The sequence below is a fragment of the Spinacia oleracea genome, chromosome 4, assembly GCF_020520425.1.
Source record: "Spinacia oleracea cultivar Varoflay chromosome 4, BTI_SOV_V1, whole genome shotgun sequence".
Classification (NCBI taxonomy): domain Eukaryota; kingdom Viridiplantae; phylum Streptophyta; class Magnoliopsida; order Caryophyllales; family Amaranthaceae; genus Spinacia; species Spinacia oleracea.
Window position 1 is genome coordinate 160,198,045 of NC_079490.1, and position 19,135 is coordinate 160,217,179.

Below are 19,135 nucleotides of genomic sequence, written 5' to 3' on the forward strand. Positions count from 1 at the left end.
CGCTGGGCGATGGCCTGGCTTCGTGCTGGGCCTTCGTCTAGCGGGCCTCGTCCGATGCTAATTCGTACGATACGCTTCCGATTAAATTCCCGATTCCGGAATTCATTTCCGATACGAACAATATTTAATATTTCCGATTCCGGAATTAATTTCCGTTTCGAACCAATATTTAATATTTCCGTTTCCGGAATTATTTTCCGATTCCGATAATATTTCCGATTCTGACAATATTTCCGTTTCCGGCAATATTTCCGATTCCGGTAATATTTCCATTTCCGGTAATATTTTCCGATACGTGCCATGTTTCCGTTTCCGGCAACATCTACGTCTTGGATAATATTTATATTTCCGATACGATCCATATTTCCGTTTCCGGCAATATCATCGTTTCCGGAGTATTCATTTCTTGCTTGTGACGATCTCAGCTCCCACTGAAACCAAGATCCGTCGATTCCGAATATCCATAGATAGAGTATTTAATGCCATTAAATACTTGATCCGTTTACGTACTATTTGTGTGACCCTACGGGTTCAGTCAAGAGTAAGCTGTGGATTAATATCATTAATTCCACTTGAACTGAAGCGGCCTCTAGCTAGGCATTCAGCTCACTTGATCTCACTGAATTATTAACTTGTTAATTAATACTGAACCGCATTTATTAGACTTAAGATAGAATGTATACTTGGACCAAGGGCATTATTTCCTTCACTTGTCACTATATCAAGTTTCGTGAGTGCCCAAAAATACGTACAAGCATCTATAACAATAACGTAAAAACAAGGCCAAAACAAAACCAGTTAAACAGAATTTGGGGACTGTTGAAAGAATTATTGTTTATCCATCTAGAAAACATCTTCAATTCCTTCTCTCGTTGGAGTTTTAGCCATTTTGGATCGTCGTGCGATGGGTAATTGAAATCTAAGCAATGAGACCCTAAAAAACAACATAAAGATTATTAATGAAATTTAATCAATTGATTTATATTAACGTAATATATAATACAAAATGCTAAACATACCTTTTTTAGTTGTTAAAGCCACAAAAGTTTTTGAAATATATTTTAACACCCTATTCCACCAAAGATTCAAGTTACTTTTGGGACAAAGTGATCAAACAAATTGAATATATAATGTAAACCAAATGAAAATTACCCGAAAGGACTAAATGGGTCCATAAGGCCATTTGAAAATACTATGTTACTTCCAAACCGCTCGAGAGTTGATCGCATGTCCTATGGTTGATCAAAAGCAATTAAAATGATCAAAAAAACATATTTAATAGTCGAATGAATAAATAAATAAATAAATAAATGTTTAAAATTTTAAATATACAAACTTACATGTCCATCAAAGTAAGTTGACATCCAACTAAGGCGTGGACGAACGTGGTACTTCGAATTGCAGTCATCAATTCTTTTGGTTAAGTTGAAAGGTTGTAACATTGAGTCATTTCCACAACCTTGACGGAAAATAAATTTACTACAAGTCTACACTTTTAAAGAGAAAGCATTAGATGCTACTACAAACGAGTTCCTAAACTTAAGAAACAGAGAATAAATAGTATTCAAAACAAGTTTCGATCTCAAGAATTATGATTAAATTTGCACAAGTAATTTAATGAAGTTAAGTTACTTAATTACCTGCCAATCCCAAGCCCTTGCCGCATTATTCTCAAAGACACTTGAAGTTGTAGTTGTATTAGTATCCATATAATACTCCAAATCATAGCACGGTCGTCCGTTAAGAACCGAGCGAGCGATCCCTCCTAGCACGTCATCATCTGGTGCACGAATTATTTCGTCACAGACTTTACCAATGCCTCCATTATAGTGTCCATTATATTGGGCCGAGTATGAATAATATTTTAACAAGCTGTGTTTCAGGTCCCAGGCTGATATAAATGGACTACATTAAAAAGAATAGAAATTGTTATGTCATGTATAATTATGTATTTATGTATGGAGTATTTTGTTATTAAACAGAATATATTAGCCAGGTTTAGTATATACAGTCTAAGTACAAGATATTAGGCCTAATCACGAGGCCCATCTAATTATATTATACATCAAAAGAACACGTAATTAGTTAATTACCTGCATGATTTGAAAACGTCAGCAAGATGTGCACTGCCTTCAAGTTCCTGTAAACTTATTTTGTCGATTATGTCCCAAGATTTCCTTATTCTTTGGTAACATTTTTCATTAACCACCTGTAAATATTAAAGGACAGGGAGGAAAAAATAGATTTATTTAATGTCATGTCTCATGTGTGGTAGGACGTAGAATAAATAAGGCCTAGATGTTTTTTTATTATTATTTAACATGCATACAAAGTTACAAACACACTTAGACTAGTCGAAGTAAATATAATTGTATGATTTGTACCTTGAAATCATTGCTCACGATTGAACAAAACTCATTTTCCCATTGAGATGGAATGCTCGGCTCAAAATAGAAAACAGGAGCCGAGGCGGCCAGTGCCCCAATCGCAATATTGGGGTACTTAAGTCTGAACCATGCGGCCAACACTATATATACAAGGTTGACATGATTAAATGATTAATAACGTAGCATACTTAATACAAACATCATGTCTAAAAAAGTTTAATTTATTAACAAGGGTCGTTTACTTACTTCCGGCGTAAGAGCAACCCGTAACTATAATTTTTGTATGTTGATTGAATAGTTTTTTCCTCACGCCGAGGATAATCAGCGGGAAGTCCTCTAACGCTTGCTCAGAATTAAGACACTCCCGAACATTTGCATCTCCTAAAGCTATGTCTATGGATCCAAAGGGCACAGACATGCCATAGAATCGATGCTACAAACGTACAAAATTTATTTTTATTTTAGACAAATGTAAATAAGAAAAACAATCTAAACAAATAAATTTATAATTTCAACCTAGTGTAAAAAAAAAAGAAAAAAAAATATAGGTAAAATTACCTCAATGTACAATACCAATGCTCCAAACTTGGTTGCGGCTTCATTAATAACCCCTAAATTTTGTAAATCACCTTCTACAGGATATTCTCCTCCAAAATTAACTATCAGTGGATTTTTAGATTTTGTGCCGGCCCAATTAGTACGGTCTAAAAAATATCGTTGGCGGAACATGATTTTACTCATGTTACCTACACCTAAATGATCAAGGGGTTGGGAGCAGAAAAATTCTTGGGGAGGATTAGGTTGTGGGTCGGATAATAACCCATCAAAAGAAAGACACCCAACAAATAATGTGGCCCAGAATAGTAAAAATGACATTTTTGAGTGAGTGAAGACTATAATTAAGTTCTTAATCCTATCCTAAATTTTGAAATTTGGTTGACAAATGTTTTTTTGGAAATAGAAAACAAAGAAATTTGATTTTCGGCCTCAAAAACCAAAATTAGTGGATGTAATGTAGGAAGATGGAGAGGAGGGTGATTTTGGATAGATGATGTTGTTGCATATGATGATATGTTAATTGAATTTCATTTATAAACAATTTTATTACTATAAACATCCTATAGTTACATAGTTAAGTAATGTAATAATACTAGACAATTTAGTCAATATCCAATATATATGTATAATTGATCATTGCTTCATTGGAGAGAAATTAAATCATATTACAAGAATATAGCAGTAGGAGTGAGCAAATGAATCTAGTCAACTCCAAAATGATATTAAAAGAAGCTGATTCAACAACATTAATAATGTAACAATACCATTCTACTGTCATAAGCATTTTAATTGGAGTTGATCATAGAGTTGCAAGACCATGTCAAGTGACTCAAGTCGCGTTTTGTAGCACATTAGTTGGGCTTCAGGTGAAAAAAATAACGGAAAATGCTCGAAAATAGGTCGTGTTGTTGAGGCCAAAATTGGACCAAGCCTTCGAAAATTCAGTTTAATTTTACATGCACATACGTGCTAACGTTAATTAACAGCTTCCCGCTTACTTTATGTGCACTGTGCAAGGACAATTAAGGATATCTTATGAGTGAAGAAAGATCATTTTGAATATAATGACTAGTTTCTATAAATATATAAAATCTTCTAGGGAAAGATTTTCAAATCCCCAATGATAATTTGGGAAATGGAGACCAACACATACATTTGATCGTACTACTATATATGGTTCTTATTTGCTAGTCATTCTTAACTACAATTAATGTACTCATATAATTACATTCACTCACATAATTGCATTAGTTGTCAACTTTATTGCCTTAAGTAGATACGTAATATTGCTTATTTAAGGGCGTTTTGTAACAATTTTGCTTTTCCATAGACAAAAAGTTAATAATATGTGAATGTTACCAATAATAATCTGTATACATTATAAAATTTGTAAAGCCACATAATTTTATAGCAATTAAGTAACTTTGATTTACTAGAAGTTCATAAATTTTCAAACATTGTGGCATTGATTTACTTCATTTGACGTTGAAATTTAATAACATTGATTTACTAGAAGTTATAAATTAACAAGGTTCCAGCTCCTAAACAGAACAATGTGAGAATTTTACAGTAAGATGAAAACATATAAAAATTAAAATAGATAAAATAAGAATGTTAATCCTTGAACGACTTTCAAGGCATTCAACATTGTGGCTTAAGTAGAAAAGAAACACAAGATGAAGCCCAAAGACTCCCTTAAAAGTACGGAGTCTACAACCAGCCAATGAAAAATTTGTACTAGCAGAGAAGCTATCTTAAGCACCAAGACATGGTACAAAGTAGTCCATAATATAATCCATTAAGTTTCTTTTAGTAGAAGTACTAGTGGTGCATGATCTGTATCTTGTGGGGTAAATTGAGTTAAAAGATACCTTTCTATAAATAGTCAAAAAAAAATCAAGGAAACTTTCCCAAATTCTTGGACAATTTGGGAAGGTGGGGGCGCACAACAATGTTTTCAATAATTATGAAAGCATTGCTGCTGATTCTACTGAACCACAAATCTTAAGATTGAAGAAACCTTTTAGGACCACAGAAACAGTTAGTTTTACAGATCAACTGCTAATAATACTCAAATGAAAAAACTTAAATGAAAAAACTGTCTGTAATACTACGTACTTCGTATTGTCATTTTATTACGGGTACAATTTGACGTCGAAATATAAAAAGTTAAAGAAATTTACTGAATCCATGCTCAATCATATTCATTCTGCAGTCTGCACTTCATCATCAGGACAAGGTTCCGGCTCCTAAACAAAACAATGTGAGAATTTTAGCTATATCTTACAATAAGATGAAAAAACATATTAATGTTAACCCTTGAACGAGTTTCAACACATTCGACATTGTGGTTTAAGTAGAAGAGAAACACAAGATGAAGCCCAACAACTCCCTTAAAAGTACGGAGTACTACGCAGGACAACGAGCCAATGAAAAAATTGTACTAGCAGAGAAGCTTAAGCAGCAAGACATGGTACAAACTACAAAGTAGTCCATAATATCATGAACAAATTCTTCTATATTTATTCAAACGTACCATTTCTGCAGAAAAATTTTCTTCAACCCGTTACAGACTGATGACACATTTATTGACCCTACACCACATGTGTTAACCCGTAATGTAGCTAATCCTAAGTTTACTCCTCTTCTCTTATGCATAAATGCATCAGATCATAGCAACAAATTTTCAGTTCAATATCCCAGAGCTGATTAGCAGGATTAGCAGCATCAGCCAAGGCAATTTATCATAGGCTACATAGTACTCGAGATGCATGCCCAAGCATAGAAGATCGATTTCATGATGGGTTACTTTGGTCAGTCCCCTGTTAGCTAGAGACCTAGGCAACAAGTATGGAACAACAGATGCTGCTGCTGCTCAGAAGTCGGAAGTTACATGCATGGTTAAACTCTTGGAGGAACTTAAAACTAATTCTTCACTGTGACAACCAATCTCCTCTATACACCGCAAGAATTCCAGTGTTCCATGAGAGAACCATAAATAGAGAGATTCACAGATTGAGTGCAATTTTACTCAAGAAAAAGTTTTAGAATGTCTTCTTCAATTGACTTTTCTGCTAACTAAACAATTCGCTGGTGTGTTTACCTAACTGCTTCTATCACTCAGTAAAAGAAACTACTGTTCGAGCTTGGAATGGTTAATTCAATTCCTAGCTTAAGGACGGAAATTGGACAAAATGGTCCCAACAGATGTTCCACCAAGACCAAATATAAACCCGAGAACAGAAAGTTACAAAAAGCTCAGGGAGTTTGTTATAGCTTGATACCAGGTGACAAGGTCATAAACTTGTTAGAAATATTGTTAGATTTTTCTACTTGTTGGCTACACTGCCTTTTGATATTACGTAGCTTGAATTTGTGATATAAGTGGGAGCTTCCTATAGTGTTTCAATCATTACCTACTCTCGTCTCTCATTAAACTTTAATATTCACTTGAGAATAAACTTAGTTTTGGATACTTGAACAGAAAATGACAGCAATGAAGGTCTGGAGTTATTTCCTGAGCTTCAGTCAACAACAGAAACAGTAAAGAATTGTGAAAAACAGGGAACTCTAGCACTTATAACCTAAATCTAATGGCTTCCATTCCATCAAGTTACTTATGTCATAATCACGTGAATCCAAGCTAAAAACCTGAAAGTAAACCACTTTCTTGGTGCAGATATAGTCATATACTCATATAAACAAACTAGAAATACTTCTCTTACATCATTAATTACCCATCTAAGTAGAGTTACGTAAATGGCTTTCAGATATTAAAGACTACGAAATATTAATTATCCTAAACCTTATCAACCTACAATATAGCAATGAAGGTCTGGTGTTATATCTTGAGCTTCTATTAACAACAAGAACAGTAAAACATTGTGAAAAAAAGGGAACTCTAGCACTTCGAACCTAAATTGAATGGCTTCCATTCTATCAAGTTAATTGTGCCATAATCATGTGAAACCAAGCTATAAATTTAAATGTAAACCATTTCTTGGTGCAGATATAGTCATATACTCATATAAACAATCTAGAAATACTTCTCTTACATCATTAATTACCCATCTAAGTAGAGTTACGTAAATGTTCTTTCAGATATTAAAGACTACGAAATATTAATTACGGAGTATCCTAAACCTTATCAACCTACAATATAGCAATGAAGGTCTGGTGTTATTTCTTGAGCTTCTGTTAACAACAAGAACAGTATAACATTGTGAAAAAAAGGGAACTCTAACACTTCGAACCTAAATCAAATGGCTTCCATTCTATCAAGTTAATTGTGCCATAATCATGTGAAACCAAGCTATAAATTTGAAAGTAAACCATTTCTTGGTGCAGATACAGTCATATACTCATATACACAATCTAGATATTACTTCTCCATCGTTAATTACCTCAACCTAACCCACCACTTGTGCAGACATATGCAAGAGAAAGAAAGGAGCAGATAAAGCAACAGCAGGACCAACCTTGGCAAAGTGAGGCAACGGCTCACTCAGTGGATGCAGCTCTGAAGTCTTTAAAGAATTTTGTCTCCTAGGAAGCTGCCTTTTGTCTTAGTTGCTTTTTCTTAATTAGTTGTCTTTTACTAAGTTGCTGTAATTTAAAAGGAGAGGGGAGGGGAATCAGAAAAGTATCTTGATGTATTTGGTTTAGTTGGGAGACCTCTCGAAAGTCTCAGGTTACTGGAGTTGTAAAGCACTAAACTTTATCAGTTATATACACCTTCAACCTTTCTCTATTCTTCTCTATTTTCTGTTCTTGTTCAGCAGGTCTGTAGTCTGGTGAGGAATTAGCCAATTCCTTGCAATTGGTATCAGAGCACATACGACCCAAAAGGTAGAGCACCGCCACCATGGTTTCATCACACACGCAGAGGCTCGACGCCCTAGATACGGGGGTCATGGAGGTGGGCCAACGTACAGCTGGTATAGAGGAGAGGATGGATAAACTGGAAGGAACAATTCAGGAGGTACTAGCAGAGGGTATGGAAGCAGAAAAATTTGGCAGAAAAATTTATGGCCAAAGAAGATGAAGACACAAAAAAGAATCAAGAGATAGTGGAGACAGCCACTTTCCGACTAGAAGGAAGGTTAGACCGTTTCAGAGAAGAGCAAAATTCACAAATCGCACTTATGAAGAGCAATCAGGAAAAGTTTCAGGAGGAAATGAAGAAGTTGGTGACTGGACTCAAGCCGACCGCCCAAAATCAAGCCCAGGAAATCCACCTGGAGGATGAGACTGGTGCTTCAACGAAAAACGGGGAATTTGGAGATGATGAAGCACAAGTTTTCTACAAAGGGAAACACAGTGGTGGGGGAAATTGGCGGTACAGAAAGATTGAGATGTCCTTGTTCGAGGGAAGCGACCCCGACGGGTGGATACTTCGGGTTGAGAAATACTTCACCGTTTGTCGCCTCACCGAGGAGGAGAAGGTCGATGTGGCGGTGGTTGCCATGGAAGGTGACGCTTTGAAGTGGTACCAATGGGAGAATGGAAGAACACTGGTACGTTCTTGGCCCGACTTGAAGGCTCGAATCTTGCATCAGTTTAGGCCTTTGAATGTGGGGTCCCTCCATGAGCAGTGGTTAGCCACCACACAAACCTCCACGGTGTTGGAGTACAGGCAGAGGTTCATTGAGATGGCATCTCCCTTGAAGGATGTACCAGACAGCTTACTGATGGGCCAATTCATCAATGGTTTGAAGGAAGAAATCAAGGTGGAAGTACGGCTTTTAAACCCTTTAACCTTGGAACAAACTATGGAGGTGGTTGCGCGGGTTGAAGAGCGTAATCGGGTTAACGGAGTCAGGAGGGTGGGAGTCCCTGGGATGGGTCCGAACCGAACCAAACCGGTTCTTTTTCAATTTATGGGCACGGGTCTGCAGTAACTGGGTCATATGCACCCCGGGTCAGGGAGTGATTCAAAACCACCTAAAACAAATAGTGGAGCAGGCCATTTGTCAACAACTATTAGTCCACCTAATGCACAGGCCCAAAACAAAACAGAACTGACCCAACAAACACAACTGGTTCACAAGCATCAGTAAATTATACACGTCCTTCCTCTAATTTCTCCGGACCAAATGGGGGATTCAGGAGGTTGACTGAGAAAGAGTTGCAAGAGAAGAAGGCTAAAGGCTTGTGTTTTAAGTACGACGCAAATGGGAAGTCGGTCATCTTTGCTGGCGAAAGGAGCTAAGTGTACTCTTGATTGACGAGGAGGCCGCAGAGTGGGATGGCGATCTGGCCAAGGAGAAGAAGAAACAGACACCGACGGGCCCGGCGATTTCACAACTGACGTAGCCCTAAACTCTGTAATTGGTTTATCTAAGTGGTAAGGAAGTGGTAGTGATGATCGATCCGGAAGCCACACACAATTTTATTTCTCTTAACACAGTAAGGGAGCTTGAAATACCGGTGACCAGTTCGGGTGGTTTTGGAGTGTCTTTGGGGGTATGTGAGGGAGTAGTGGTAATGTTGAATGATGAGGTGCTAATACGTGAGAATTTTCTTCCTCTAAGTTTAGGGAATTCATATATTATTTTGGGTATTGAATGGTTGGAGAAACTGGGCACGGTCAAGAGTAATTGGAAGTTGCAGACTATGAGTTATCAAATGGAGGGCCGAACTGTGGAATTGCGTGGGGACCCATCGCTGGCCCGTACTCGAATTTCGTTGAAGGCCATGATACAGACCCTTTGTAAGGAGGGGGGAGGAGTTCTGTTAGAACTCAATGAATTGGAGGCAGGGGAAGGAAAGAAGTACGGAAAGAATTGGAGGCAAGGGAATTGAGAGAACTACTTACCAGATTTCAGTGGGTCTTTGAGATGCCAGAAGGATTAGCACCGGTTCGTAGTAGGGAGCAAATCATCCTCCGGGAGGGGAGCAAATCATCCTCCGGGAGGGGAGCAACCCGGTTGGGGTTAGGCCATACCGCTACCCTCAATTCCAGAAAGATGAGATCGAGAAATTGATTAAAGAGATGTTAATGGCAGGGATCATCAAACCTTCACCCGGTTTTACTAGTGAAGAAAAAGGATGGCTCTTGGCGCTTTTGTGTGGATTATAGGGCACTTAATCGGGAAACCATATCCGACAAGTATCCTATTTCAATTATCGATGAGTTGCTAGATGAATTACATGGGGCATCGGTGTTTTGCAAACTGGACTTGAAGTCGGGATATCATCAAATTCGGGTGAAGGAAGAAGATACCCAAAAACAGCATTCCGCACGCACGAAGGACACTATGAATTTCTTGTCATGCCGTTCGGATTGACAAATGCGCCAGCCACTTTCCAAGCATTAATGAATGAGGTATTTCAACCATTCCTTCGAAAATTTGTGTTAGTCTTTTTTTGACATATTGAAATTTGATACACAATGGAAGCAAGGAGGAACACGTTGATCACCTGGAAGAAGTTTTGAGTAAACTAAAAGAACAAAAATTATATGCTAATTTAAAAAAGTGTGAATTCGGTCAAGCAAGGATGGCTTATCTCGGTCATGTGGTATTCGGTGAAGGGGTGGCGGTGGATATGGAAAAGGTGCGAGCCATGATTGATTGGGTCATTCCAAAAAATTTGAAGGAACTTCGCGGGTTTTGGGGGCTGACCGGTTATTACCGGAAGTTTGTATTCCACTATGCTCAAATCGCAAAACAGTAGACAGAGTAGTTGAAGAAAAGACTCTTTCTGTTGGACAGAGGCGGCCACAAAGCCGTTTGAAAAATTGAAGCAGGCAATGTGCGATGCTCCCGTATTAGCTATGCCGAATTTCTGTAAAGAGTTCGAGGTGGAAACGGATGCTTCGGGTTGGTTTACTCGTCTTAATGCAAGAAGGGAGGCCCATTGCTTTCTACAGCCGCCTTTTGGGCCCTAGGGCACGCTCCAAGTCGGTTTATGAAAAAGACCTTATGGCCGTTTGCCTTGCTGTACTTAAGTGGAAATACCACCTTTTTGGGTAGACATTTTGTGGTGAGATCAGATCAACAAAGTCTACGCTTCATCACCCAACAAGCAGAGGTGGGAGCCGAGCCGACCACCAGAAGTGGGTGAGCAAGTTAATGGCATTCAATTTTGAGGTCCAGTATAAACCAGGCACAGCTAACCGTGTGGCGGACGTCCTTTCCAGAAAAACTCATGGAGAGGTAGAATTAGGGGAGATGGTCACCTCGACAGTAGTAGACTGGGAGAAAGAAATAGCAGAAGATTCAACCATTCAGAGATCAAAAAGAATATTCTGGTCGGGGAATTTAAGGGGAACTTTGAGCTGAGAGACGGCAGAGTCGCATACAAGGGAAGGATGGTGATCCCAAAATCTTTAGCCACAACTCCTAAGCTACTGCAAGAATATCACAACACGGCTAGTGGTGGCCACGGTGGGGATGTGAAAACGTACTTGAGATTGGCACAAGAGTGGTTTTGGCCGGGAATGAGAAAGACGGTGGTTGACCATGTCAGGAAATGTGAAATATGTCAGCGAAACAAGAGCTCCCAACAGCGTCCTGCAAGCCCGATACAACCCCTGCCCATTCCCTCTCAAATATGGGAAGACATATCCATGGACTTTGTGGAGGGGTTGCCCGTGTTAAAAGGGGTGGACACTATCTTAGTGGTGGTGGATAGGCTCTCCAAGTATGCACACTTTGTTGGTTTGAGGCATCCTTTCACAGCAATCAGTGTGGCAGAAGCATTCGTGAAAGAAATCGTGAGACTCCATGGTTCCCCTTCAACGATTGTCTCAGATCGTGATAGAGTTTTCTTGAGTATTTTCTGGCGTGAGCTATTTCGGTTGCAAGGCACATCCTTGAAGCGAAGCACAGCATACCCCCCTCAAACGGATGGTCAAACCGAAGTGGTTAACAAGCGCCTGGAATATTACCTACGTTGTTTTGCGTCTGATCCAAGTGGTTAGCTTGGGCTGAATTTTCATACAATACTGGCCCCCATAGTGCCACCAAGGTGAGCCCATTTAAGGTAGTTTATGGTCAAGACCCACCCCCCGTAATCAAGTTCAACTACGGCGACACTGGAGTTGATAGCTTGGAGGACAACTTACAGATGAGAGACCTAATGTTGGAGGAATTGAGATTAATTTGGTGAAATTGCAACAGCACATAAAGGATGTAGAAAATCACAAGAGAGATGTGGAGTTCGCGGAGGGGGAGATGGTGTATTTAAAGTTGCAGCCGTATAGACAAAGGTCGCTGGCAAGAAGACCGTTTGGGAAACTAGCTGCTCGATTTTATGGTCCATTTCAGATCATCAAGAAGATAGGCAAAGTGGCGTATAAGTTACAGGTGGCACCAGAGAGCAAGCTTCACCCAGTCTTTCATATTTCTCAACTCAAACAAGCACATGGGTCTTCTCTAAGCCCAGTCACACTACCTGTACAACTAACTGCAGGTTTGGAGTTAGTCGTGGAACCAGAGGAGCTACGGAGGGTGCGCACGGTTTAGGAATGGGGAAGCAATCACATAAGTGCTGGTGAAGTGGAAGGGCCTGTCTAAATTTGAGGCAACATGGGAAGAGACGCGAATGATCGACCTTTGTTTTCCAGAATTCCACCTTGAGGACAGGGTGAGTTTTTTAGGGGGAGTATGGCAATACCTCAACCTAACCCACCACTTGTGCAGACATATGCAAGGAGAAAGAAAGGAGCAGATAAAGCAACAGCAGAACCAACCTTGGCAAAGTGAGGCAACAGCTCACTTAGTGGATGCAGCTGTGAAGTTTTTAAAGAATTTTGTCTCCTGGGAAGCTGTCTTTTGTCTTAGTAGCTTTTTCTTAATTAGTTTTATCTTTTACTAAGTTGCTGTAATTTAAAAGGAGAGGGAAGGGAAATCAGAAAAATATCTTGATGTATTTGGTTTAGTTGGGAGAGTGAAACCTCTCGAAAGTCTCCGGTTACTGGAGTTGTAAAGCACTAAACTTTATCAGTTATATACACCTTCAACCTTTCTCTATTCTTATCTGTTTTCTGTTCTTGTTCAGCAGGTTTGTAGTCTGGTGAGGAATTAGCCAATTCCTTGCACTATACCCTAAGGAGAAGATGGGTTTGACCCAAACCGTTGAAATCAGGCAATCAAACATTGATACCCGCCCCCAACCAAGACGAACCACAAACCACCGCCAACACCATCCACGTGCTGCCTTTTCTGCCTACACCACCCCTCTCCCTCTGCTCCTCTCTCAATTCACAAGAATCACCATGCATTTTCTCTCTTCCCTGGCCTGCCCCTTACTCCACCCATGAGAATCATCATCCAATGAATTCCTAGCACCGTCGTTATAACTCAACAACAATGCTTCACAACCTTACCAGTGCCACTCCCATCTGTCTCCATATCCACTCGCTCCACCATTGTAACAACCAAGAACTATATATCTACAGCCACCTTGGCACGACACATTGACGTTGCTGAAATTCCCAAATGTTAAGGGAAAGGGGAAAGAGAAAAGGTGGTGAAGACTGAAGAGTAAGTCTTGCAGGTTGAGAGTTGAGACAAAAAGAAGTTATCTTGCCAATGGTAGATTGATTTAAGCTACTAGTGGTGATAGTAGTGTTCCATTGTAGTAGAGGTATAGAAAACCCACTAAGCAGTGGAAAAAGAGGAAGAGAAACAGAGAAATACCACATATGGGTTTTTCATTCAATATTTTTGAACAAATACTTGGTATTAGATTTGGGTTTGATATTATAATTCCATACATAATCTTAGTAGGTGTGTAAAAAATAAACCCGACCCGAAAAAACGGGTCATGAACAAAATCATCCAACTTGAAACCCGATTTAACAAAAACCTGAACAACCCATACCCGATGGATTGAGCACTTCGTACACAAAAAAGATCCTTAAAGTAGAGTTGGTAAGTGGTTTGTTTCATCTTTCTCAATTCCCATCTCACTTTGAATCCCCAGTCTCAAAGTCTCAACTCGCCTCATTAGATAACCAGTTACCAGCGACCACTATCCACCATACCAACTATCAGTGTCAATTAGGCGGCTGACACAAAAGCAAAGTAAACAGAAGTACAGAACACATTGCATAAATTTAGCATGCTGCCCATGATAAATATCGTGAAATACAAAGATGAAGGCACTTCAAGTTTTCACCTTTAAGGAATAGTGGATACAACATGCTCGGTAACAAGTTCAGGCACCCCAATCTTACAAATCTTAGTCAAAGGAAAATGTCTGATGACTACATACGATTGAAAGTTTCTCCACAAACAAACCTATAAAATAGAACAAACAAACATTTGCAAAGGAAACCTCAAAGTGAGTTAAAGCGCTATATTATTACCTTCAATAACACAAGGGAAACACCCAAAATCTTGCTCTCTCTCCTTTTCTTGTAGGGATGTATATCCCATGCCTATACCTACATACATTTAGAAAAAAACAATTACAGAACTTAAATTAGTACAAGGATAAGATTTGAAAGTAACTAGATGCACATGTTATACAACCAACCAATTGTCTTGACAAATAGGTATACGTAACAAAGTAACTTATACTCTCAAGAAAAAATATAGTATCTGAATGAGTAAAACCTTGAACTGATTTTTCTTTACTTTAAAAACAAGAGATAGGAATGCAACGAAGGAGAGGCAGTAAGCATTAAAGCTTTAAATGAAAATTTAGTGTGTAGCCTCTTTCTTTTTAAGTCGGGGAGTGAAGTTAAAATTTAGTATATTGATTCCGTTTATATCAAGAAAGACAGATAACTAACAACTTCTACTTGTAAATAAGGAAGAAGTGTGAGAATTAAAATTGATAAGAAGTGTGAGGATTATCCTTATGTAGAGGATCTAACCAACTACAGGATGATATAAGAAATGTTAAAACTTTTATTAACCACACAATAAAAATCGAAAAACACTCTCCTGGAAAAAATTGATAAGCATATCATCTTAGCACTATAACACATGTAAATACAATTTAGTTTTGAGTAGCTCGACAGAAATAGTTAGAATCAGAAGGCATATCATACACGCAGTCATTGCTGCAACAGTGTATGCTGTTTGGTGTGCTAGAAACAAGGCTCTTTGGGAGCCAAAAGTACCAAACATAGCTGGCACAGTTCAGGGTATCAGGACAAAAGTTCAAATTAGAATCAAGTGTTTAATTAGTAGAATAGTAGTAAAGTCAGTTCCTAAGATAAGGCCTCTGTTTGAGGATACTACGATATAATGAGTTTCTTCAGTGCAATGAACGCACAGTCCGTAGCACATTTCAAAAGATCTCATGCAAGCACATTGCTACGAACTGATATATGGGGTAGGGGAACTTCAGGAAATAACTTTATGACTTAGTATGGGTATCTTGGGGTGTATGTTAGTGGGTTAGTTAGGGAAGAAGTACTATATATAGAGAGCTTAATTGAAAAGGAGAGATAAGTTGAATATTGATAAGTTTTGTATTGAGCTTTTAAGAGTTCACTTAGGAGATAATCAAGCCTCTCGAAAGCTTGAATATCATTTACATTTTGCTGTCATTTCACTTTGCTAATCAAATTATCTCCTTCTTCCTATTTTCTGCCATTAAAGCTGCATTAATTCATAGTACACATGTCGTGATATCGTTGTCCTTTTGTTTGGGGGTTTGGAGACCAACAAAACTTGAAAATGAATGTATAGTTGCCTTTGTGCCTTTTTTTTTTGTATCATCCTTATCGGGAGTGCTGGTGAGTGGTGATGGTGTAGTAATTATTAGTACAATTCTTATTCCTTAAAGGGACTACACAAACACTTGTTGAAAGCAGTCCTTCGAGATCTAACCTTACTGCAAAAAGGAGGTACAGTTGCCTAAGTCCCTATTTTTATCATTCTTAAAGGAGGTGGTGCTAATGGTGCCGTAACTATTGGTAAACTAAAATATTATTCCTTACAGGGCTTACACAAACACTTGTTGAAAGCAATCCTTCGAGATCTAGCTTCACGACACACCCCCACTGAAAAGACTATTCCAACTACCTGAGAACGAAAGACTTCATAGCCCTTAAAGGATACTCTAAGATATAAGGTCTCACGAACCACGATTGAAACTATCTCCTGCAGCATTCTAATTTCTAACTGTATTGACCTGGCAGAGGCAACTGTAACTATTACTTACACCAGAAGGGACAAAAGGAGCGTTAGGGAATGAGGCCAAATTCTCATCAAGAAGCAGCAGCAAGCAAGGTATCAGAGACATCATTGTCAGGGATTTAAAAGAGAGGAAGGGTAGTGTAGAAGGGGTATTGAGTTTGTGTTGAGACAATAGAGAGTTGTGACCTAAAGTCACCAAATTGGAGATTAACAGCCTCAAGCTGTTATTTTTGTATCTGAGTCTCTTGTAAGTTCCACCTTCATTAATCAAAATCATTCAACCTTCCTCTAATTGTTTTCTTGATTTATACAGTGAGTTGTGAGTTTATTACAGTAACTAAAAGTGACATGTACATGCTACGAACTGAAATATGGGGTAGGGGTACTTCAGCAAAAAGCCTTATAAGTTAGTATATGTATCCTAGGGAATAAGTTAGGGTAAGTTAGGGAAGAAACACTATACATACAGAGCTTGTTTGAGAAGGAGAGATATATAGAATACTGGTAAGTTTTGTATTGAGCTTTTAAGAGTTTACTTGGGAGAGAATCAACCCTCTTCAAAGCTTGAATATCATTTACATTTTGCTGTAGTTTCACTTCTTTAATCAAATCATCATCTGCTTCCCAATTTTCTGCCATATTTGATGTCTAAGTTACGTTAATTCATAGCAGTACACAATGGCAAATTTTAGTGACTGGTTGTGCAAAACTTCAGGCCTAACATATACTTAAATAGAAAGTATGTATACTAGAATATGATCAAAGGGAGAATAAGTCCTTTTCATAAAGTGACATATACTACTCATGCTTTAGTGACTGGTAGTACAATACAACAATATTTCAGGTCAAATATAAATACTCAAAACCAATCTGTATGAATTGATAATGAAGGAAAAAAGGGAAACAAAACACCCAAGTTTTGCAAAATGAAAAGAACGTCTCTCTCACATGAACCTGAAGTTCTGAACAAGTGAAATACAGTAACAGAACATAATCAGGAACAAAACAATTAAAAAAAAGCTTATGAATACCCATCACTTCCCTCTCCTGAAATTTATCTTCTCCAAAAGGACTAGCACAGAAGCACCAAGCCCACACCACCCTTCCCCCTTTCTCTTTTCTTTTAATTACTGCTATTGATTATGTCCAGTTATGCTAGATTCCTCTTCACACATGACAGAAATGCATGCTAAATGATCATCAGCTCATGATATATTTGGCATTGTAACTTACACAAAAGTTGATGGAAAAGAAGAGTCGTGATTTTAAGGATATGTATGATACAATAGGCAAAAAGAAATTCTAGGAGGAGGTACCTGGAAGCTTTCTTAGCCTTCTCGATGCACCAATATCCAATAAAATAGGAGGGCCAAAGTTAAAATATCTTGCTTCAATGCCTAGCAAAAAAACTTGCAATTCAAAATAACATAAGACAACAATTCCAACTCTAATGCAATAGAATTAGAAGGGCTGTATATAACAGGAATACCTGTCTGAGCACAGAGCAACTTGCAACTTCAGTCCCTTCGAACTTGTTCACCACTGGTGCCCCTTGTGGCATTGAAGGAACCAAGAGCTTTGGCCTCCTAAATATACTGCCCGTCGCCATTGTGCTCGGCAATCATCAAAATGTCGTTTTCAAGATACCTTGCTGAGTAGAAAGCAACCCCAAAATTCCCAATCGTGCTAACACCTGCCCAGCCCTCAAGCCAATGCTGCCATAATTCCTTAGAATATGTATCACGATGAGGAAAATCTCAATTTTTTTCATAATACAGCATACATTGATCTTATAAGAAGGTAGGAGTATGTATGCAGCTCAGAAAGAGGACATGCGAAATGCGGAAACTAAATCAATGAATCAATAATTTGCTAAGAGAACTTATTGTGTTTGTAACTAAAGAGAACACATAAAGTAGTAAAATAAATCATTGTCTTCTTAATATCCAAACAAAATCGCAAATTGAATTGTAAAGAAAAAGTTGACAAAATATACGTCTGGAAAACCATTTTAAAATTCGCTACCATCAAATCAAATAAATAAAATTCACGAAAAGTTATCAACAAAACAAACACAAAAAAGGCAAAAGATAAAGAAAACTTGATGACTTACATAATCACGGCTTAATTCCCTTAAAAAAACTAAGCAGAAATAACTCCATTTATTGGTTATTCCATCAATAAACCCGGGACATTTACAAGATCAGACAACTACAAATCCTACAAAAACCCTACCACCACTTTAAATGTGAAGACTAAGTCCCACAAAAATTAAGCAGAAATACTCAATTATTATCAATTCAATTTAAGATAAGCAGCTGCCAACAACAGCGTAGCCCTAATTGGGTTTTATCAAAGAATTGTTGTTCTAATGTGGTGCATAAACATACCTGCATACCCAATTACCCATTACAATCAACTGAAAAGGGAAGAGCGATTTGACATAACAATTTGCAATTTTGCATATACGAAGTATATTGTAAATACATCAAAACTCAATTAAATTGTCATACCATTGCATAATTAGGGAAATATTAAACTTTCATTTAGAGGTTTAGAGTGAAATGCCCACATGCGCGCTGAGAATGACGAAACTAGAACTACGATGAAAATGCACAGCACAGTGCCTCGCAACTTGACAAGAGATGCCGGATGCGCAACGAGAGCGAGGTGGCCCACGTACTCATGACTGACCCGAGACTTCATTTTGATACAAAAGAATTACCACCAGACTCAAATTAATACCGGGTCGAAAATGACCCGAGACTCAGGAATTCGCGTCAATTTCGGATCGGGCAATATTGGATCGGCTTATATGGGATCGGGTTCTCGGGTTATATTGGGCTTTTTGGTTTAGGTCGAGTTTTTCGGATTGGATAAGATTTTTCAAGTTTCAAGTTTTGATTATGTTATTTCTCTTTAGATTTGGTGGTCACTATCATAATTTTATCAAAGTTTTTTCCTACAACACAAAAGGTATAACTTAATAAAAAGAAAATAATAATAACAATAAATTAAATAATAATAATAATAATAATAATAATAATAATATGAAAAGCTAAAAAAACTTGTACTCAAAACTAATTG

At 38.1% G+C, this 19,135-nt stretch overlaps 2 protein-coding genes and 1 long non-coding RNA gene across 8 annotated transcripts; all 3 read right to left on the reverse strand.

Annotated features, from left to right (window-relative positions):
• Nucleotides 1–700: 700 nt before the first annotated feature.
• On the reverse strand, nt 701–1,249 carry LOC130472495 (uncharacterized). The gene is made up of 3 exons (XM_056843673.1): nt 1,153–1,249; nt 1,020–1,069; nt 701–934 (listed from the first exon to the last, which is right to left on the reverse strand). The coding sequence occupies exons 1-3, from the start codon at nt 1,227–1,229 to the stop codon at nt 759–761; spliced, it is 303 nt and encodes a 100-aa protein (XP_056699651.1). The 5' UTR covers nt 1,230–1,249; the 3' UTR covers nt 701–758.
• Nucleotides 1,250–1,509: 260 nt separating this feature from the next.
• Nucleotides 1,510–3,128, reverse strand: LOC110789280 (uncharacterized). Its single transcript, XM_056842518.1, has 6 exons — nt 2,946–3,128; nt 2,634–2,820; nt 2,385–2,527; nt 2,094–2,209; nt 1,641–1,905; nt 1,510–1,533 (listed from the first exon to the last, which is right to left on the reverse strand). The coding sequence occupies exons 1-6, from the start codon at nt 3,126–3,128 to the stop codon at nt 1,510–1,512; spliced, it is 918 nt and encodes a 305-aa protein (XP_056698496.1).
• A 1,821-nt stretch (nt 3,129–4,949) lies between these two features.
• Nucleotides 4,950–18,854, reverse strand: LOC130471270 (uncharacterized). Of its 6 annotated transcripts, none has more exons than XR_008931950.1 (5): nt 18,439–18,854; nt 17,538–17,763; nt 17,365–17,457; nt 14,263–14,340; nt 4,950–5,194 (listed from the first exon to the last, which is right to left on the reverse strand). It is a non-coding gene; the product is annotated as an uncharacterized lncRNA (long non-coding RNA). The 6 variants fall into 6 exon arrangements; XR_008931949.1 differs by having other exon boundaries at nt 17,538–17,775; XR_008931948.1 differs by having other exon boundaries at nt 18,162–18,854.
• Between the last annotated feature and the right edge of the window lie 281 nt (nt 18,855–19,135).